The sequence below is a fragment of the Eulemur rufifrons genome, chromosome 3, assembly GCF_041146395.1.
Source record: "Eulemur rufifrons isolate Redbay chromosome 3, OSU_ERuf_1, whole genome shotgun sequence".
Classification (NCBI taxonomy): Eukaryota; Metazoa; Chordata; class Mammalia; order Primates; family Lemuridae; genus Eulemur; species Eulemur rufifrons.
In genome coordinates this window covers 97432671-97455432 of record NC_090985.1, presented here as the reverse complement: position 1 = coordinate 97455432, position 22762 = coordinate 97432671, and the positions used below count along the sequence as shown (strand labels likewise).

Here is a 22762-nt window from a genome sequence, read left to right as displayed (position 1 = left end):
CTGTAATTAATTTTGATACTATTTTTACCAATAACAATAAACATTTATTGAGCACTCAGGGTATACATTATCACTTTTAATGTTTAGACTACAGCAAGGTAGATAGTATTATTGTCCCAATTGAGAAAATTGAGTATTTGAGAATATAAGCAATTCCCGGTACCACACAGCTGCACGTGGATCTGAAAAGAAGTGGTCTGACTCCTAGTCACATGAACCACCCTCTTACTGCCAACTGGGAAAATCAGATGTTCTGAAATGAAGCTCTCTTAACAATGTTCCTGGATACCGCCACTCACTCTTTACAAAGTTCTGCACAGGGAAATAACTTCCTCTGTGTAATCATTTACAGTTTACAAACTGTTTTCCATAAGGTGTTTTGGTCTCATTTTATTACATAAAGTGCTCCTCAACCTGGTGAGACAGGTTACGAAGCTAACTTTGCAAATGAGAGTCTGAAGATCACAAGTCATCTTGTGGAACTTTTACAAAACAAAGGCCATATACCTACCTAGTAAGTAGAAATGCCAGAACATAAACCAAGGTCTTTTCATTAAAATCCACGTTTGTTCTGTTTGCCACATGTTTTTTACTGTGTCCCGCTACTAGCTACTATATGACTCTACTGCATCGTTTATTGTCATGCATTTGTGTGATTATCATGGACTTTACACATTTTTATTTGACAATAATTTATTCATTCCTTCATTTTCCAACTTGCTTATTCAGTGCCCCAGGCGGCCGGAACCTATCCCAGCAGCTCAGTGGCACGGCAGGAGCCACCCTGGACCAGACACCATCCCATCACAAGATGCACTCACACACGCCCACGCTCACTCACACTGGGATCGTGTAGACATGCCCATTCACCTAATGTGCACATCTTTAGGGGGGAAGAAACTGGAAGGGCCAGAGAAAACCCATGCAAACTCCATGCAGATAGTGGCCCCAGCCAGAACTGATTTTTTTTGGTCATCAGAACAACATTGAATGAAACAATGTTATTTGAGGACCTGCTGTATTTCAAGGTGAAGGCTTCAAGTCCAGAATCTAAGAGATTCCCATTCATCTGTTTATAACCCTCGTTTATCTGAAACATCTGTTTCCATCTGAAATTATTCTTATTGTGTCATGACCTTTGCATTATTCTGAATCCCTGGAAAACTTTTCGTCTGTATTAGTAAGTGTGTATTCATATGCTGCTTCAATGTAGGTCTGCTGCGTGCTGCTCAAAAGCCAAACTCGAGAGATGAGTTGGTGGAAGGAAAAGCAGGTTTATTCAAGAGGCAGAAACCTGAGGAGATGGTGGACTAATGTCCCAAAGGCCATCTCAAGTTCCTTAGGCTGACTGAAGGGTCATTAAAGGGGAAAGGGGCTGGCTGCATGCAGGTCAGCATGCCTTGTTCCGTTGGTTATCTCGAGTAAAGGGCCATCTGACTGTGTGGCTGGTGTCAGATAGACTACAACAGAATTGAAGATTAGCTGCTCAGCATTCTCCTTGGAGAGAGTGGGCCCCACAATCTCGGTTCCATAGTTAACTGCTCAAGGCTTGTTCCCGAAATTCTTAAGCAAACACACAATTAGGCATTGTAAAAAAAAGAGTGATCATTTGCTTCAAGATGGAGTGACTGCAACTGTTACAGTCTGATGTTATTTAAATATTTTGGGTCTATACCTCAGAGATAATCTATAAAATTTCTTTGATGGTAGAGACAGTTTCTTCTTGTCAAACTCCCAACCATGCCAGTGCAGTGCTGTGTGCATCCATTGTAAGAAACGTGGCTACGAAGAAGCAAAGGGTCTGTATGCCCTTCTCAGCGTCAGCCTCTTGCACACATGTAGCAGGGGCTGGGAACTCCCCTGCACCCTTGGTTAGGTCTTTTTGTTTAGGAATTCTCTTTGCTGGTCCTTGAGAGGTATGTCCCTCTGTATATTAATAGCTCAGGGACTTATCACTTTTTTGTCCCAAATTAAACAAAGCAATAAATATAACAGACTCCAGGAAGGAAGGGAAATAGAAAGTATTAAATACCCTCTCTCACTGCTGAGGATTTTAGATTTTATACCATAGGTAGGACTGTTGAAAAAGTTGTGAGCAATGTGCAAAATGATCAAACTTCTGTTTTAGAATAATCTCTCATTAAACAGCCCAAAGGAAGGGTTAGAGGGGAGCAAGAATGGCAGAGTGAGTTATGGCAGCAACATCTAGGAATAACCCACCTGAGAAGTGGTGGCACCTGCTCCTAAGGCCAGGAGGCAGAGGGAATTGAGAAGGGACAGGGACTTATTTAGAAGACTTAACTATTATCTTAAAAGGACAAGGATATTTCATCCATTGTTGATAGGAGGGAAGCAAACAATTGTGAAATTCCATCTGGAAGTCCTCTGCTAGTCTGCGAAGAGATAAAGGGGAGGAGAAAGGGAAGGGGGCCTTTGTGTGAGATACCCACCAAAGGGGCAGGGGTAATGAGGGGTCTGTCGAGGATTCATTGAGCAGGAGGCAAAGGCAACTGGCCTCGTGCTGGGAAGTGCAGGCATTTTGGCTGCGGCAACTGAGGGCTTATTCAGAGCTTACAGATGTTATAAATATACTTAAAAGGCATTAGAGATTTTTGAAAAATTCTTCTCTATGACTTGCTTTGATGTATAATACGAACACAAAAATCTTTTTTGGAGTTCCTCCTAGGGATTGCTTTTTTTGGTCACTACCATAGGCGAAATTGAGAACTTTGAATCAGGCAGTCTGTTTCAAATCTCCAAGCCTCCATGGTCATATCTATAAAATTGTAAGAATTTTACCAATCTAAGTGGTGATAGTTAAAAGATAATGAAAATAAATCATGAAACATAATACTTGGTAAATTATAATTGCCTAATAAGCAACAGCCGCTAGTAATACCACTATTACTAACAGCTGCTGCCACCCTCATCAGAATATGCAATACATTTTAACAATCCTTGGGGTACATTTTGAATTTGGGTTCTATGAGAAGTTGGAAATCACAACGTAGCCATTTTTTCTTCTAATCCCAGGTGACCATGCAACATTTGAAAAGCAAGAAGATCTTCGATTTTGTAGCAAACATGAGGCTCTCTCGGATCCAAGCAGAAGGAGACATTGTCTGTGAGCTTCCTGTAGTAAAAAGAGGACAAGCTATTTTTCCACGTGTGTTATTAATCTTCAGTAGCATATATTCCATATACAAATTGGTTTGTAGTTGCTTAAATTTCCTTCTGAACTAGTTATAGAATATTTTTCTTACTTCTAAGAGAGTTATTTTATCCATTGAGAAGTGACTTTTTTAGTGTTACAGCATGAGTCACTGGTGGATCTGGGATTAAATGTAATCTCACAGTGGTTCTTGTGGCCCAGCCACAGCCACAGAGGCTGAGGCTGTGATAGATAAGAAATGTCATGGCTGCGCCTCACCTAACTTTGCCTGGGGCCAGCTGGCCTCCTCCTGCCAGCACCTCACTTTTGATTTATTTCCTCATCAAACCTCATATCATTTTAAACTTCAAGCATCATGTGCAATAACATTGTCTCCCTAGGCACTAAAATACTAAGCACTAAATGTCCTCCTAAGTCATACAGAGAAGAACAGCCTTTTAAAAAATCTTTTATTTTTCTTTCTGAAAAAGCTATAAATATTCTGGGCATTTGTTCATGGTGTAAAAATGCCCATTTATAATTAAAATTAATTATTAAAAGTCTCTCCATCAACATAGAAAGTCCAGATTAGAGGAATTCTCATATAATGTTTTTTTTTACTACAGCCTGAAAACCCATGGATCTGCTTTCAGTTTATATGAATTCTAAGGTAACAGATTTCTTCTTATTTTCTCTCCATGTCACTTTGTCAGTGGTGAGATACCAGATTGATGTCTACACTGGGCAGCTGAAGCAAGCAGACACAGAATCTGAGGTTTTCCTTTGTCTCTATGGGGAGAGAGGAGACTCTGGCCTTAGACAACTGTACAAATCTAACATGCCAGTAAAATTTCAAAGAGGACAGGTATGTCTGTGTAAATGACTTCCCTAGGTTCTTAGCAGTCTCTCTGAAAATGGCCATATAAGATTTAAAATTTAAAAGGTGCTTCACACTCTCCAATTTTAGTTTTAAGACGTCTTTAACACAAGTTTTCCTGACTTGACTTCCTAATGGGCTCTGTTTTAGAAGTTGTTCTTGAAAGAAAAGTGGAACACACTACCAATAATAAATAATAGAACAAAGAAAAAGACATTAAATATGAGTGAAAGTGTAAGAAAAGAAAAAAAATGAATTGAAAAGATAAGGAAAATATATGAACATGCTCTGTCAGGACTGAAAGGTACAAGGCATTATTCTAAAAGGTCAGAAAGTGCAGATTAGAGGAATTCTCATGCAAAATATAATGTATATTTCATATACTAATACAATGGCCTTTCTTTAAAACAGCTTGAATGAAAATAAAACATCATGAATGCGATGGGCACCGTCTGGGGGATGGACACACTTGAAACTCTGACTCGGGTTGGGCAAGGGCAATACACGTAACCTAAACATTTGTACCTCCGTAATATGCTGAAATAAAAAAGAATAATTAAAAAAACCCAAAAGCCCATCATGAATGGAGCCAACTATATTATTTTCATACCCATGTCCCTCATTATTTCCTTTTGTCCTTTGTATACAAGCATGAATCTTTCTATATATTAGATATTTGAGAAGTGTGAGATATTTATCCGCCCAGTTAATTTTAATGTTATTTTGTCATATTTGGAAAGAAGGTACTATGGGGGGGCTCTGAAATTAAGATTAGGGATTATTAAACTAAAGGTATATTTTTAAAAAAGAAGGCTCCTTAAACCAATTTGAGATTGCTGTTTCTCAGACTTTGTTATAGTTCGTGAAATATTATGAAACATCAGAGATTTTAAAGCTCACCTATGCCTTTTATTTGCCACTGTAGATTACATCAGAATGAATACGAAAGCTAGTTCTGCTTTGAGTGAGACAAAAACAAAATTATGTTTTGCTATCATAAGTGAATTATTAATTTGGAACAGAAACAAAGTTTTACATACCATGATAATTATTACCATACTAATGAGTGAAGTTAGCCCCTAGGGAGCCCTGCTAGCTTTGCAGCAGGCCCAGACTCTTCCACCATATCACTTCACGTAAATGGAGAGGCTCCACCTCCCCTGGCTGCCTGCTTTATCATTTTATAGCCAGCATGTATCATTTTATAGCAGTGCTGTTTCACATTATATGCTAAGATCGCACAAGTCATCTCATGATTGATCCTCTTCAGTTCATTGTTGTGTTTAGCATTTACCAGAGAGTGGGGAGGGTATATTATGGACTGAAATTAGAATTGGGAAGGAAGTATAGCTGCAATCAATATGTAAAGAAGACTAAAGTGTGGGTTTAGTGGTATCAGTTTTGAAGTTTAGAATCAGAGCTGTAAAAGTACTTTTCTTTCCTGGTTCATTTTAGGTTTCACATTTTCTGTTATTTTCCTCAGTACATGGGATGTAATGGAAATGTCAGATAATTTCAAGAGTTTTGTATTTCAAGACTGGTAACAGTCTTGGAGTTTTGTTATCAGAATTATTTCATACCAGCCAGAACTCATTCATAAACCCCTGATTGGGCTGGTTGTCATTTTCTCTACAAGGTGTTCAACGGTGTAATCAAAGGCAGGAATGTACATAACAGATGCAGTTTGATTCTGTCTTCAAACCTAAAGTTATGGTAAAATAAAAGAAAAAAACAGAAAGCTGATTCAGGCAATCTTTCCAGACCTCGAGGTATTGTAGTTTGGCTTTGCCCCAAAGCAGACCATGAGACAAAGACTTGGGTGCAGGTAATTTATCTGGGACATAATCCCAGTAGGCACCTGAGACAGGAAGGATTGGGGACAGTGAGGCAGGAGAGGAAAAAAGACGATATAGGGACATCGGTGAGCTAGCTACTGCTGGGGTTCCTCCTTGTTAGGGGATGGTCAGAGAAACCCTGGGGAACATCTTTCAGAATTGTCGAACCAGGGGCTGCCCTCAGGCAAAGAAGTAGGAGGCACAGATTTGAGATAAAAAGCCATCACTATGCCTAGGCAGCAGATGAATCCCGAAAGGACCCACAGGACATGGGATAGGGCCTAAATGGCACCTGCTACAACAGGTGATGTACATCATAAACTGTCCCTTGTAGAAGGCACCCTGACAATGCAGGGTAGTAACAATGAGATTATCCAGGCACACCCAAGAGAGTGCACACGCAATCATCATATAGTTTATAGAAACATCATTACTTAACTAGTAATGGCTTGGGTCTGGCCTAAACAAGGGATTTCCATCAGCATTGTGGAACCAACAGTTGAGATATAGGTTGTATATCTTCAAATATCAAATTGAAATCTAACCTGGTAAAAGTGTAGGCAGCTGTTAAGACAGCGCCCCATATAGGAAACACAAACAATAATGGATTCATAGTTTTACCTTCAAGTAGAGTAACAACGACCAACAATCAGCTGTAATTTCTGGGAACTTCTCAGACTTACTGAAATTCATGACCCTTTTCTCAGATGATTCAGGATGGTTATTCTCAACAACAGTCTATGAAGAAGTGATGTGTGAAGAAGTTCTTTTTATTTCAATCAGTGTAGCATTTCCTTCAGGCCCTGCATCTCTCCGGAAATGGCAGTGCATTTTGCTATGACAAACTGATTCTATTTAGGGATGAGAATTCAAGGATGCTTTTTCACAAGAAACTCAACAATACATTCTATTTTTATTCACAGAGGAAGGTGCAGGAGAGGGATTTATTAAATGAAGGGAATGGAGAAAGAAAGGAAGGAAGGAAGGAGAGAGAAAGAGAAAATTTGTCCCACATATCTCAGAGTCTGTCAGCATTCATGGAAAGGAAATGTACTGCACGTTAGGCCACGTGGTTGTCAACCTGACCCTCTAATGAATTGCTGCTCAGGGGCAGAGGGCTAAGAGACAGAAAAGCTGTAGACTGGAAGCCTTTGTGTTGGAGTTTGTTTGTTACCCTGGATGCTACTACAAATGGAGAAAGTAAAACTGCAAGAGAGAAAAGAACAGCCAGAAATATATTTTTAATAGATAAAAAATAATTTGCTTATTTTTCTTCCTCCATTGCCCCTTTTGATGCTACTGTGGAAACATTATCTCTTTTAAAGTCTTGTGCTGCTTCTGGAGTCCTAGGGCTATTATTATTGCCTATATTTGTCATGTGCTAGACTCTAGTTATTTCTTTGAGGTTTTTCGGTGTCTCCTGCACCAGATTGATAAATTTCAAATAGAAGCAGTGTCGCTTGGAAAACTGCAGAAGGTGCTGTTGCGCTGTGAGGCCAGTGACACATCCCAGTACTGGTACTGTGAAAAGGTCATCGTCAGAGAACCCAGTACCTTCTATGAGTCCATCTTCACCTGTGAAAGGTAATGCTGTTCTCTACGGTACTTCAAAAGAGTGTGTCACACTGTGGATGCTGCTGTGTGCGTGTGTGTGTGTGTGTGTGCGTGTGTGTAAGTCATGAATTTGTGTCACTCGGGATTCCACATCATGTATCCCTCATTGATTGCTTAAGTAAATAATCTATTGCTAAGCATTGTAAGGAAGTCTTGTTTTGTAATTTCTTATTATCACAATGTTCTATGTGTCACAAAAGCCTCAAAAGTTTAATACTGGAAATTATTTCATAAATGGTGAGAATATTTGTTTAAATTTTTGTTTCTTTACTAAAATTATAGTGTGATAACAATTTTATAAGGGAATTAAGTGTAGAAAACTTTATGGAGAATTTTCAGGACAGAACATAAGAAAAAGATTAAATTCTAGTAAGTTGGGCTTTCCCTTGGGCCCCATAAAGGTAAGTCTCGGCAGCAACTCTCCATTCCTGACCTGGCCCAACTGCCTTTAAGTTTGAGCCCCAGGTCCCACACAGACTTCCTTCTTGAAATCTCTTTGTCAGAAACCCCACACCTCCTTGCTTAAGAAAGTGTCACTTATTTTCCCAGGAAGAAGCCAGGCTCTCTGCTGAGCCTGCTATCTCAAGAAAGCTCCCAGATTTGCTAGATGGGCACTTATGTGTGTTGCTGCTTGGCCTGTCAATCACAAGGAGAGGATGGGCCCTGGACTCAAGAATGGGCTTGAGTATGAGCAGCTTTCTACGTTAAAACCCCGTCTATTGTAGATGTGAGAGTGAGAAACTTGGGGCTCCATTTCGAAATTTTAAATATTCAATGTATGGGGCCTTTTCTCAAATAGATAATCGATAGGAAATAAGACAAACTACAGGCAAAATAGGGCATTGGGAAATTCAAGGGTATGAATTTGGAGATACCAAAGCAATTACAACTTTCAGTACTAAGCAAAAAGTGGAGCAAAAAATAATGAGGAAATTCAATTAAAATTACTAAAGGCATGCCACTAAAAATGCAGACACCAAAGATGACTGGAGACAACTGCAGATGAGCAGGAACAATGGGGACAACAGTAGGCCCTCCCCCTTTTTTGCCTTTTTAATCATAAAACTCAGTCAATTCCTTCTTCAGAGTGTCTGTTTAATTCATTTCTTCTTTTCTGTTACTGCTACCTCTCTCCCATCAGTGCCCCTGTTTCATCAAGACTAGCTCATCACAACAGTCTTCTGATTGTCTCCCGAGTCTGTCTTCTACAGCCTACCTGACCACCAGTCCCAAGCTAATCATATGACACTAGCATAATTCTGACTTTATCTTTTCTTCTCTCATTTTTCCTTTGTTTTCTTTGTAATTTTATTCTTTAGTATTGTATAGTTTTGCCCTAAAATTTTTTTTAGAAAAAATGTGAGTAAAAGTATTGTTCTAAAAACTGTATTTTAATTATACTATCCCCCTGTTTAAAAATATTCAATAATCATCATTGCCTACCAAAAAAGCAAAACAAAACAAAACAAAAGACGTCATGATCTTCTATTCAAGGGTTTATACCCTTTGACTCTATTTTTCCTCTCCAATTTATTTTTTGTTTATTTGTTTATTTGTTTGTTTTGGAGACAGAGTCTCGGATCTGTCGCCCCTGCTAGAGTGCAGTGATGTCATCATAGCTCACTGCAACCTCAAACTTCTGGGCTCCAGTGATCCTCCCACCTCAGCTTCTCTAGTAGCTGGGATTACAGGCATGAGCCACCACACCTGGCTCATTTTTCTATTTTTTTGTGGTGACGGGTCTTGCTCTTGCTCAGGCTGGTATTGAACTCCTGACCTCAAGCAATCTTCCTGCCTCTGCCTCCCAGATCCTGCCTTGGTCTCCCAGAGTGCTAGGATTACAGGCATGAGCCACCACACCCAGATCCAGTTTGTTTTTATAACTGTCCTCTTGCAAGATCTTTAAAAAAATTTTTTTTTTTATTTCAGCATATTATAAGGGGTAAAAATGTTTAGGTTATATATATTGCCCTTGCCCCACCTGAGCCAGAGCTTCAGGCAGGTCCATCCCCCAGACAGTGTGTATCGCACCCATTAGGTGTGACTATACCCATCCCCCCTCCCCCCTTCCACCTGCCCAACACTCAAAGAATGTTACTACTATATGCACACATAAGTGTTGATCAGTTAAAACCCATTTGATGGTGAGTACATGTAGTGTTTGTTTTTCCATTCTTGGGATACTTCACTTAGTAGAATGGGTTCCAGCTCTATCCAGGATACTACAAGAGGTACTATATCACCATTGTTTTTTGTGGCTGAGTAGAACTCCATGGTATACATATACCACATTTTATTAATCCACTCATGTATTGATGGGCACTTGGGTTGTTTCCACATCTTTGCAATTGTGAATTGTGCTGCTATAAACATTTGAGTGCAGATGTCTTTTATATAGAATGTCTTTTGTTCTTTTGGGTAGATGCCCAATAATGGGATTGCTGAATCAAATGGTAGTTCTACTTATAGCTCTTTGAGGTATCTCCATATTGCTTTCCACAGAAATTGTACTAGTTTGTAGTCCCACCAGCAGTGTATGAATGTTCCTGTCTGTCCGTATCTATGCTAATATTTGTTGTTTTGGGACTTTTTGATAAAGGCCATTCTCACTGGAGATAAGTGATATCTTATTGTGGTTTTGATTTGCATTTCCCTGATGATTAGAGATGTTGAGCATTTTTTCATATGTTTGTCTGGTCATTAGTCTTCTTTTATAAAGTTTCTGTCTATGTCCTTTGCCCACTTTTTGAAAGGATAGTTTGATTTTTTTCTTGCTGATTTTCCTGAGTTCTATATAGATTCTAGTTATCAGCCCTTTATTGGATGTGTAACATGTGAATATTTTCTCCTATTCTGTAGATTGTCTATTTGGTCTTGTGATAGTTTCCTTGGCTACGTAGAAGCTTTTTAATTTGATCAGGTCCCATGTATTTATTTTTGTTGTTGCTGTGATTGCCTTTGGGGTCTTATTCATAAATTCTTTGCCTAGGCCAATGTCTATAAGAGTTTTTCCAACGTTTTCTTCTAGAATTCTTATAGTTTCATGCCTTAGGTTTAAGTTTGTTATCCACCCTGAGTCGATTTTTGTGAGAGGTGAGAGGTACGGATCCTGTTTCAGTTTTCTACACGTGGCTATCCAATTTTCCCAGCACCATTTATTGAATAAGGATTCTTTTCTCCAGTGTATGTTTTTGCCTGCTTTGTCAAAGATTAGATGGCTATATGAGGATGGGTTCTCAGTTCTGTTCCATTGGTCTATGTCTCTGTTCTTGTGCCAGTGCTATGCTGTTTTAGTTACTATAGCTTTGTAGTATAGCTTGAAGTCTGGTAAATTGATGCCTCCCAATTTTTTCTTTTTGCTTAAGATTGCTTTTGCTATATGGGGTCTTCACTGGTTTCATACAAAGTGCAAGATCTTAGTGAAGTTAGTCTACTTGTCATTACCTGAACAAGTTCTGTTCCATATTGCTTCTGTTTTGTTTAGTGTGCTGTTCCTCACAGAGGAATGAATGCCCTATCTCATTCAACTCTTCCCATCAATATCCTGCCCATTCTTCAAGTTTCCATTCAAATTTGTCCTGTAGCATGAGTTAATTGGCCCAATTAGAGATAATGTATTTCTTCTCTCAATACTTACTCAGAAATTAGCTCAGCACAGGCACCTTCATCTGACTAGTGACACGTAGCACTGAAGAGGACCTGGCATCACCTCCCTGCCTGCTCCCATCCACAGCACACAGGCATCTCAGGGGCCAGGTGATAACTGTGTTTTATTCCCCATATCAGAAAATCTAGGAAGTGCTTCATCCAGCGTTTTTTTCTTTATGTTCTGATATCTTATCAAATTAATTTAGTTGATTTCTTTTAAATATGAAATCTCCTGGGGGATAATTTAGATGTGTTCATTGCCACTGTTCATGCTGACATATGCATTCCATGCCACCAGGGCTGCCCACCACCCTCATCTCCTTATTCTTGTTTGTGCTGTGCCAGTATGACCTCCTCTGGAAGGAACAGACATATGTAATAGCTTAAGTAGTTTCAGTGGGTTGCATCTGAAAATTTTTTAGTTATAAAATATATTAAACAATGAAAAATAATATAACAGATGTGTAGCATCCTAATGTATCAAATGCTAATATTTGAACCCTGCACATAGTAGGTCCTAAAGAAATGGTAGCCAGTGCTCATTCATATAATACCCTGATGAAGAAGGTAAATTGCAACAATCATTCCTTCCTATTCTGTGGATACAAGACATGGGGTAGGTCCTACTTCCTTAATTCTTAAAGAAGCAAAAGAGTGTGGCACTAGGAATAGAATATGGGCATAGCAGTTTCCTTTCTACAACAGAAAAAGACTACTCTGAAGCCACGTATAGTTGCTTCTGTGCTTCCAGAGCCTTTTCTCTGCATGTGAAAGGTCAAGGACAGTGTCCTCTGAAGCAGATGGAGTCTGGAAGTCTACTCTGAGGGGAAGGAGAGCTGTGGGTGCACACAGGAGCCAGACTAGAGAGTCTTTTGCAGTCCTGGTGCTGGAGCTGCGTGGGACATGATGCCGGGCCTGCTTGTTGTATGTAGGTAATTAGTTTTGGGGTGCAGGAAACAGATATGCTCAGGTAGACACCTCACAGAATGGAAAAGGAGAAAAAGTCTTGGTCATGCTCCTTGGAGCTTCCTCAAAGAGTGGGAATTTACAGCGCAGCTGAATTAGGGTGGAGAGAAAGACCACCAAGTGCTAGTTCCTTTTATGCGCTCAGGGGAAGTGCTTAGGTGAAATACAAAGCAGAGCTCTGGGGGAGGTGAGCACTTCCGTATCACAGAGGCTTCCTGCTGAGCGTGCATAGCCTCCTTTTCTTTTCCCCTCTTCAGTTGAACACCCACATCCCTATGGCTTTATTTTATTTCTATGCCTGGAGATATTTTTCTGCCTTTTGTACATTTAATATATCTGGAGGTTTACACCACTGAATTTCTACCATTTACACTGAAGGTTTGGCTATTTGAGGTTTGTAGCATGAAACATTTGTATTTGAATAAGGCAGACATTCAACTGACTTTATACGTTAGCATAAATATTCCTATATACTATTTGTATTAGTTTTCTGTAGTTGCTATAACAAATTACCACAAATCTTGTAGCATTAAACAACAGAAATGTATTCTCTCATAGTTCTGGAGGCCACATCCAGGCTTCAACAGGGCCACACTCCCTCTGAAGGGTCCGGGAAACAATCCTTCCTTGCCTCTTCCAGCTTCTGGGGGTTGCTGACCATCCTTGGCATTCCTTGGCTTGCAGATGCATCACTCCAGTCTCTGCCTTCATTGTCACATGGCTGTCTTCCCTTTCTGTGTCTTTGTCTCCATGTTTCTTTTCTTCTTATAAGAATACTAGTCATTGGACCAGGCCCACCCAACTCCGGTATGATTTCATCTTAACTAATTACATCTGCGAAGACCCTATTTCCAAATAAGGTCACATTCTGAGGTTCTAGGTGGTCATGAATTTTGGAAGAACACTATTTAATCCAGTAAACTATTTGAGTGAATCCCATAATGTACTATGCAATGCATGTTTGTTAACATTAAATTAGGGATCTCTAAACTTTACTGTGTTATCAAACTTATAGTATTTGTATATGTGTGTATATGTGTGAGCCTTCACTTTAATGATGAGATCATTAAAATAAATTAGAATTTCTCTTTTAATAGAAACAATTTCATTTGTGATACATATTTGTTAACCCATTTGACCTAGGAGGGCCAAGCTCTTTAGCCTGCAGACTAGGAGAGTGAGGAGTCTGCCAGTGTCACCTCCCATCACTCCTGACATGTTTGGAAAATGACATTGACATGAGCTTGCAGGAGCAAGTTATTTGAAATAAAGGCCCTACCCAGGGCAATTTTAAATAGAAGGAGAATTTATAGATGCAAAAATAACTGATATTTCAGAAAACTATCTAACTTGACTTGTCAGGGCAGAGAAGCATGACTAGCTTTGTCCTCTCAAGACCAAACTGGTCAGATAGGTAGAGTGACCCTGAGGCATAGTCACCTGAGGAAGAAGAACAAGATGCCGTACAGTGTTCCTGAGAGTTGATGTTGCAGCTACTGCCTGTGAGGTGTTCCTGCCTCGTTTCTATTCAGAATTCTTTCCTTTTTTTTTTCTTGAGAAAGATTGAGATTATTTCCTTTGTCTACAATGGAAGAAAAGAAAACTTAAAAAGGCTTCCACTGTGGGTAGAAGAGACTCTCAGCAAATTCCGGGTACGTCTGGTAGGTAGAATGCTGCCTCCACTCCTGGCCCACTATTTCATAGTCCTCAGTGTCTTCTTACTGACTGTTGAATAAAGGGTCTATTTTTCCACTAAAATATCTCCAGGCCCCTGCAGGCAGGGGAGGCAGGCCTTACACCCCTGGGATTGCAGTCTGTGGGAATGCTTGTAGCCACAGCCGGCCTTGGCCACGGAGTAAGGCTGCAGCCAGGCTCTGCGGCAGACATGTTCCCTGGTTGTCATCCGCTGTCGGTGTGTTCTCAGCTGCTGCTGTCACTTCTGAGTGCACCTAACTCTTGGCCCTGCCCTGGTGCCTGCAGTCCTAGAGGCTCTCACAGGCATATTTACTGGTGAGTTGACAAAAGGCACGTCTCCCCTGCCAGGAAATCTTTCCTGAAGCCTCAGGTTGGGAAACTACTGCTTCTCTGTACACCTTTCACAAGGTGCATGATGTTAACTCAGTACTTCTACATTAAATTGTATTTGTGTGTTTGTGTCTCTGTGTTACCTCTCTAACTCTCAGTAGACTTTTCCTCAAGGTTGGGCTGATGTCTTATATTTTTACTCTCACTCTCTGCCATGGTTTCTGGAATAGAATAGATTAAATTTACATGTGTAATAATTTGAACCAAAGAGCATATATTAATCAAGACACTATAAACCCTAAGGGAAATCATGTTAAATGACGGATTTAGAATTAGAACATGAAATCTAAAGGTTTAAGTATGTCTTAATCTCACTAATACATATATAAACAAAATTGTCACTTAATACCCATTTTTAAGTGTTAAAGAGCCAAAAAATAATTCTTAGAATTAGCGTGAGAGTTTGTTTTTTAAAAAAGACAAGTGTCCCACTAGTGTAGATTTTTAAGCAAAACATAGTTCACTTGTCTCAGGATCTCAGTCTTGAAAAACTAAAGTTGCTAGTTGACTGACCACAACCACAGCAGGGCTCTGCCTGGACTGCCTGGCAGGGAGGGGCATTTCCACTGTTCAGTCACTGTGGCCCGCACTGGCAGGGCCAGTCTTCATGTAAGAAATTCTTAAAAAGAAGCAAGACAGATAATCACCCTTGCATCATTCCATCATTATTATTCACAAAGCATTTTGCCTTGTGCCAACTCTGGTGCTTATTCCAAGAAAATCAAACATGAAGGCCTATGCACTTAGGAGGTTGTAATCAAGACCTTCAGTGTCCACAGGACAAACATAGGACAGAGTAGGTACTCAGGAAGTGTGTGCTAAATTAGTGAATTTTCAAATAAATCGTAAACTGAGTCCTTTACAGAGCAGGGCTGAGTATACCATTTGTGGAGCAGGACAGGAAAAAGGCAGCCATATTTGAACAGCACTCTTCTTTAGCATAGGTACAGTTGCCGACGGAACTTTTGCACCTAGGCCAGCCCAGTCTGAAGGTGCTAGCTTGTGGCAACAGGTTTAAAATGAATTAACTAGCCACCCCCACCCCACCCCCACCCCCCGCCGGCCATTGACCTTTCTAGGCTTCACTTCCAGTTCTCCCAAATAATGTACTTTTTTGCCCCTTTCCCTAGACAGTCTCAAGGGACATTGGTACTCTCTTACCTCACATGTCTTAGCTCATTTTATTCTTTCCTCTGCTTATTGAAATTCTCATCCTTCAAGGTCCAGGATAAAATGCTATTCATGCCATGAAGCTTTCTCTGCTTGCCCAGCCAGAAGTGAGCTCATTTTTACACTATTTAAAATCTCCCAGGCCTTGATGTAGACCTCTGTGCAATTCTTACCACATATTGTCTTCCACAGTCATGGCTTGTGAACATGTTTTTCTCAGGTACCAGAAGATAAGCCGGTTAAGGGTAGAGTCTCATACATTTCTTTTTATTCTCCAACATGTTTTTTGTTGTTGTTCCAAGGAGAAATTTGGCCAATGTTTACAGAAAGAAATGGAGGAGGGAATGAAGAGAGGAGGGAAGGGAGGAAAGGAGGGCGGGAAAACATAATGCAATTCCAAGTTGGAAGAAACCTTAGAGGTCACCTAATCTTTACATGAGTTCCCTTTATAACATCCTCAGATGTCTCATTAAAAATAATTTATGCATTTATTTATTTTCAAAGTAGTTCAGCCTATATACAAATGATTTTTTTCTCTTTTTGGGAAATTGGGGGAAATGATGAATGATATAGATAAAAAAGGATGTTGAAATTTTGATGAAGTACAGAAATGTAAAATACTATTTTTATAGGGAGAAGAGAATAATAAAAATTATCATGAGGCAGTGAGCAATCATTTAACTTTACTGATTTTTTTTCCTGAAAGAGGCCACTATTAATCATTTCTTGCTATTCTGAGCATATATTTGTGCTGCTGCAGATTTCTGTGTTCTTCTTTGTCAGTTTGAGCCATTCCTTGGTGCGAAAGTGACAAGTAGTGATGGTGGGAAACTGACAGAATGAGGCGCAGGGATGAGTCTTGCTCATTTTTCAGGATGGGGGTGGAGACATAGAAATTTCAAGTATTTCTTTCACCACTTCCAATGTGAAATGTGTGGTTGCCATATCTAAAACGTATCTCGGACAAAAATCTAATCTATAAGGAGTGATATCACTCCTTACCTTTTTATGCCTTTTCCCCAGCAAAAACACTGCACGTGATTAGGGCAGAATCACCCAAACATCCATCATTATCTACTCTAATCTTAAAAGTCTTGGAGAATTTTCCCCCTATCTTTATGTTTCTTAGCCAGGCCAGTGAACGGGAACTCCCTGGTGATCTCTGGCTATTTGTGCAGCCTTTTGCTGGTGGCTGTGTAGAATGTGTAGTGTTCCTGGGCGAGCAACCTTCTCCTACTTGCTTTTTATTCCACTCCTTAATATCATCACTGCACCTCTTAGTTTGTGCTGCTCCAATTCTCCCATCTTTTCGTTGGCTTTGGGGGTAATTTTCTTGTCCTAATGCAGAAATATGGCTCACTATCCAAGGCTCACCTCTTTATGGCACATCTGACAAAAGGAGGATGATTTTTGGTTGACTGGCAATCACTCTAAATATATTTGCTTTAATAGTATGTACAAGGCACTGTGTTTGACCATGAGAAAATATAGTAGTAACTGTTTTACCATGGTAAATTTATATACACCTATTCCTGTATTGCTATCATGTAGGTACTGTTGTTATTCATAGTTTACAAATGAGGAAACTGAAGCTCAGAGAGATCAAGAACATGGGTCAAGCTTGTGCAACTCATGGGTACTGGAGCCAGGTTTTGAAACAAGGCAGTCTGACTCCACATCAAATCCAAGCCTGTATTCTTAAACATAAAGCTGGCTGCCTTTATTCTGGCATATAAAGTAAACTCTTTATGGAGATAACAATTTAGTTGGAAAGATGGGATACATAAACCAAAACATATCTAATAAAGTAAGATTGCATATTTAGAGGCTAACTAAATGTGTAAAATAAATTGTATGTGTTGTTAGATTCCAGAGGAGAAAGAGAAAGACCATTGTGAGCTGAAATGGTCAGAAGGAATTGGGATCTCTCATAGTTTTTGAAAAATGGAGAGATGAGTGACTGTGACAGCTGGGTAGGACTGTGAAGCTCACAGTTCACCTTTACACCCTACATCTTGCCATCATCTGCTAGTTTCAAGGCTAGTGTGTTGGAGTCGACCCTACAGCACAGCCTCTAAGTTCCTTGATATTCTCGGATCCTATGATCTCCCCTTAAAGTAACCCCCACACAAGCTCTTAACCCCGTCTTGCCTTTGTCCAGCAGCCTCCTGTGCTTCAGCCACCTGGAATCTCCTACCTCTGTACCTTTGCCAGTGCCGTTCTCTTTCTCTGTGGTGCTCTTCCTGACCTCTAGTTTGCCAACCTTCAGCTCAAGTATCACCTCTCTGTTGAAATTTCTCTTTCTTCAAGCCTTTGCACTTCCCCATTCCTACCACTGAGTTGCTCCGTCTCCTTTTCTGTTCCTGTAACATTTGTGTTTCTTACATCACTCACCACACTTCATAATATTTATGTGTTTACACATCTGTTTCCTTCTTTTATGCTGGAAGCTCCTCAGGTCAGGTTCCTTATCTTTTCTTCTTCTTGTAGCCCCAGCACTTAGCAAAGTGCCTGGTACACAGAACGCACTTTCTGAATATTTATTGAATGGATGGATGGATGGATGGAAGGAAGAGAAGTATGTTTGGATGTGAGAAAGCAGTAACTGTGGTTTTGTAGGACGATAATAAAATTTATGTACTACTTACTAGTACAAAAAATACTTGTACATGACTTTTCAGTTTGGCTTTCCAACAGTTCTATGAGGGAGGTAATTTAGTCAAGGAAACTAAGATTCAAGAGAGTAAGATCACAAAGCCAGTTAGTGCTAAAGTTGGTTTTCTGAGTCTAGTCCTGAATTTTTCTGCACAAGGGAGCTTCTAACACAGAAATTTGGCTGGTTAATGGGGAATCTTCCCCATAAGCCTATTGTTTACCCTAAGCACATCTTTCAAAGTGGCAATGTTTTCGCCAGATTTTAAGGTAATATTCTTTTGCAGACAATGAGAACGATTTTAGAGGAAGCCATGTGAAAGCAAGACAGACTCTCACAGAGGAAATGTTAAAATGGTGTAATTTATTTTTCTGTGCCAAGTTTCCCTCAAACTAATGAGCAGGCTACACTTTCTAGGCTGGCCCAGGTATCCTGCTCAAAATCTTAAACCTGCTCTTGCTTTTGGTTCAGCTGGGTTTACAGGTGCTAACCATGAGACTGACAAGCCTGGATAGGTGGTTAGCAGGGTCAGCAACTTATATCTTTTATTCTTCAAGCCACAGTTACAATGTCATTCTTAGCACAGAGGTGAGTATGTAATAGGTTGGATTGCAATGTTTGACTGTATAAGAAGATATTTTTATAAAGTTACCTTATAATGTGCAAAATTAATGCAGAATCAGGCTTATTATAGAAATTGAGAAAACAAGTAATTTTGTTTTTTTTTTTTTTCTCTCTTTTCCTCTCTCTTTTTTCCCCTTTTCCTCAGATGGCTTCCTTTCATGTCTCAGGGAATAATTCATTCAGAAATTGAACTTTACCTTCAAGGTGAGAATTAGTGAAACCATCAGTAGAGGAAAGTACAAGATGATTTTATCACATCTGGACGTCATGGAACTTGATTCCCCAGTTGCCCCAGAATGTCCCCTTGGATAGTTTACCTTGTGTGTTGGATTTATAGTTATTCCTAACAGTGAAAATAAAAACATACATAAAGATGTGTCTTGGCAATGTTGTATGCCCTCCTCTAAGTTAAAAATCAGCCTAAGAATCTGGCACTGTTAAAGAGTTAAACTTGCATTTCTTTTTTTTCCCCACGTACAATGTCATCAGATCTATTATTAACCGCACTTCACTTTTATTTTTGCAGAAATGCAAATAAATCATCATCCTAAAATACAGGAAGAAGCAAATGGTAAATGTTGTTGCCACATTTCATCTTTTAATCATCTGAAAATAATCTACTTCTGTTTCAAGATTATCTGCCTTGCACATTTTTATAGTACATTCTTATTGAGTTTAAGCTATTGATTGAAAAATACTTAAAATGATTATAGGAATAAGCATTAAATTTTAGTTTGATTTATAAAGAAACTAACATTAGCAACTTTAGCCCCAAATCCATTTTTTTCTTAATGCTTCCCATCAATAATTTAAATATATAGGGGAAATAGTCATCTTTCAAGTGACTAATTTCTATTAATTGTACTTTTTACTCATTTGCATGTTGGTTTCCCAGGGTTTTTTTTTTTTTTTTGCATCCTTTGTAATTAACTTTTTGTATTAGATCATCTTCAAATCAACCTGCAATTGTGTTTTTAATATTAATATGCTACATTTTAAAGTTGATCTGAATGAGATGAATAAATACAGATTACTAGTATGCATACCAGGTTCACAAACCTCTATGTTTTCGAAAATTGGTGTACTTTGTGCAGTAATTTGAAACTAGGTGGTTAATGCCAACATTATTATATTCATAAAGTCCATTAATACCAGAACCTGGTGGGGCATATGTGGATAATAAAGGCTAATGGTTTTAAACTGAATATTATAATTGAGGCTGAAAATGTTGGAAGTCCTTTTTTAATAATATAAGCCATGTATTCAACATTAGTGATACCAGACACAATGAAGTTGCGTTATACAAGAGAGGGGTTTACCTAGGAGTTTGTTAGACATATTTCATCAAGTGTAATTTTGATCAAAATAACCTATGTTAACATGCTTTCTTGTAATTAATTATTTCTACAGTCTTAGTTTATTTTATGGCCTCATTGAAATGTGTATTTTTTATAGTACAAAAGTGGATTAGTCACAAACCTTAGTTCATGACAATAATGGTTGTTATTTGTAAATGGTCCTCTTTTATTTCATTTTAAAATTTGAAGAATGTGATCTTTAATATTTCTTGGAATATGATTCTGGAAATATATTAGTCATCTCCTAGTTATGTGAATGAGCTCATTTATGGTGTGGAAAGAACCTTCAGGGGTTCAGTGGTCTAATATGGTGAGGCAGTGTTACACTGCGGTTGATAATGTTGAAAACCAAACATGAGTCTTAGATTTTGAAAGTATCTGAAGTATGTTTATGTAATTTATGCCATGAGAAGAAAGTAGACCAATACTGCAGTGGGAAGAAAGTAGACAAAAATGCTTTTTCAATTTAAGGGTGAAAAGGAAAAGGAAAGAATCAACTAAGATAATTTCAAGTTCATTTTTAGTTGATTAACACTAAGTATAATTATGTACCATTCCTAACTCCTAGTCATGTTTCATTCCCACAATTATCTAAGACATCTTTTCTAAACCTCGACACGATATAAACCTAAATATTTACAACTCACATAGGTAAAATTATTCTTCATAGTAAAACTAAGAGCATCACTGAGTTAGAACTTGGTTCTGAGAGAATATGTTTAATATACATTGCCGGATTGAATTGCCTAATTATTATCAGTGTCTTTTTGCATATTGCTCTTATATCTAGCCACTACGCTAAACCCTCTCATTAATTCTACTAAATTTATATTCTATAATAACAAATTTAAATTGTAATTTTTTCAAGATACTTTTTGAATGATTTGTGAAGACAGCCATATCATATGTGAATAATGACACCTTCTCTTGTCTCAATATGCCATCTAGGTCACTGGTACAATGTGGAATAGAAGCAATAATGGTAACATTAATAGGGAATGCACATAGTGTTTACTGTGTAGCCTGAGTGGTTTTTAGATAAATCAATTTATTTAATCCTCACAATAACCCTGTGAGGGAGGTGCTATTGTTCTTCCACTTTGCAGGTGATGAAAATAAAGGACAGAGGTTTTTTTAACCTGCCTAAAGTCACACAGGTAGCAAATAACATTTGAATGCAAGTGGTCTGAGTCCAGAGTCTTTACTGTTCTTGCTTTAAAGGAACTGCTTTTAACTGCTCCCAGGCATTAACAATGTGTGTGTGTGTGTGAGAGAGTATTTATCATCAATGTCTTGGATTTATTTTGTTGTGTTATTTTTCTAATTTATTAGGCTACATTTTTAGATCTTAAGCTTTCAGCCTTGTTTCAGACTCAAATGAAAGGATGTTTTTAATTGTCAGGGGAAATTATTATTGTTATTGTTATTTTTCATATTAATCTTTTTCTACCCAGAACCTTTGTGGGGACAGGTTGGGTGTTGATAAGCTGCCTTTGCTGCTATTTATTTGGAGTGCAACCTTTCACTAAGGCTTCCTGTGGCTTACTTCAAAAGTCTCAGGTCCGGCTTTCACTCTTTTGTGGGCCTGGCCCCCGTTCCTCCTGGCCTGGCGCACTGGCATTTGCCACCAGCACAATTCCAGCCTTCGTGTTTGCTGAGTGCTTGCCACTCAGTTTCCGCTAATGGTCCCTGTTGTTGTTGTTGTTATTATTGGGCAGTGGGGGAGTTTTTTACTTTTTGACGAGTAGAATAATATACAAAAAAATCTTGAAAATTTTCTTTAATTTATCCAGAATCTACTTGGGTTATAGTTGAGAGGGCTTTAAAAATACCATCCTAGGAAACTGTGGCTCAGAAATATAAAAACCTTGTCCTAAGTTAGGAAGTGAAAGAACTGATATTAGAATGTAGCTCTTAACCATTTCAGCTTTCTGCTTGCTCTCCAGGATTTCTGACTTGGAGGATTTAAAAATTCTTAGAGCACTTACCCATTTATTTATAGGGAATGCCAATTCTTTGTAGTTATTAGCAATTTGGTGGATTATCTGTGGTAAAGATTATTAAAATATTTTCTCTCTTCTCTCAATTCTGTTTGCCCATACATGCTTGGCTGGCCTCACTACCCAAATAGTGTCTACTGAAGGAAAGAAAATTAAATTTAACAATTAGTCTCAGCTAAACATGATTAAGAACATAGAGTATTCTGTAGCATCATCATGCATTCCAAATCAAATGTAGATTGAATTGCCCCCTGCCCTGATCACTTAGGGCACAATTTTCTGTAGTGGTATGGCTAATGACAAGAGGATGGTCTGGTCTCTTGTGTTGGAGCCTTCTGCCTATTATGTCAGTCTCATTTCCTGCATAGGAAGACACACTGTGGCACCTGGGAGCCTGGGCAGGCCTGAGGGGTCAGTGTCTCAGGTAAGTGTCCACCATGTGTGAAAGCTCAGGGGCCAGAGGAACCATCTTCAGGATTGCCTTGTCAGCATCAGTACGCAGAGCCTGAAAGAAGGTTCACAAACTCCAGCCTGGCTAGCTGGGAAAAGAGAAGTCAACTTGTGAACAAGTTTGGAATCAAAAGGGGAGAAGATGAGCCCGGGAGAATCTGAGCCCAGAACAACTATCAGCAGAGGCCAGATGTTTGCTGTGATTTACCATTTGGTGCCTAAAACTATTGACATGAGTATGCCAGGAAGAGTTGAGTGAGCAACCAGGGAGACAGTGCGGGGCTTGCTGTGCCCTGGCTTGGTTTCAACTTCATTTGCTCCCAACATTAAA

The 22762-nt window shown here is 39.0% G+C and overlaps 1 protein-coding gene across 1 annotated transcript in view; it reads left to right on the top strand.

Annotated features, from left to right (window-relative positions):
- RP1 (RP1 axonemal microtubule associated) overlaps positions 1–22762 on the top strand; it is a 286090-nt gene that overhangs the window by 149467 nt on the left and 113861 nt on the right. Inside the window, exons 19-23 of the mRNA XM_069466500.1 lie at positions 3034–3166; positions 3865–4016; positions 7293–7447; positions 18769–18827; positions 19150–19194. Coding sequence (XP_069322601.1) covers positions 3034–3166; positions 3865–4016; positions 7293–7447; positions 18769–18827; positions 19150–19194 — 544 coding nt within the window. The remainder of the gene's footprint in view (positions 1–3033; positions 3167–3864; positions 4017–7292; positions 7448–18768; positions 18828–19149; positions 19195–22762) is intronic.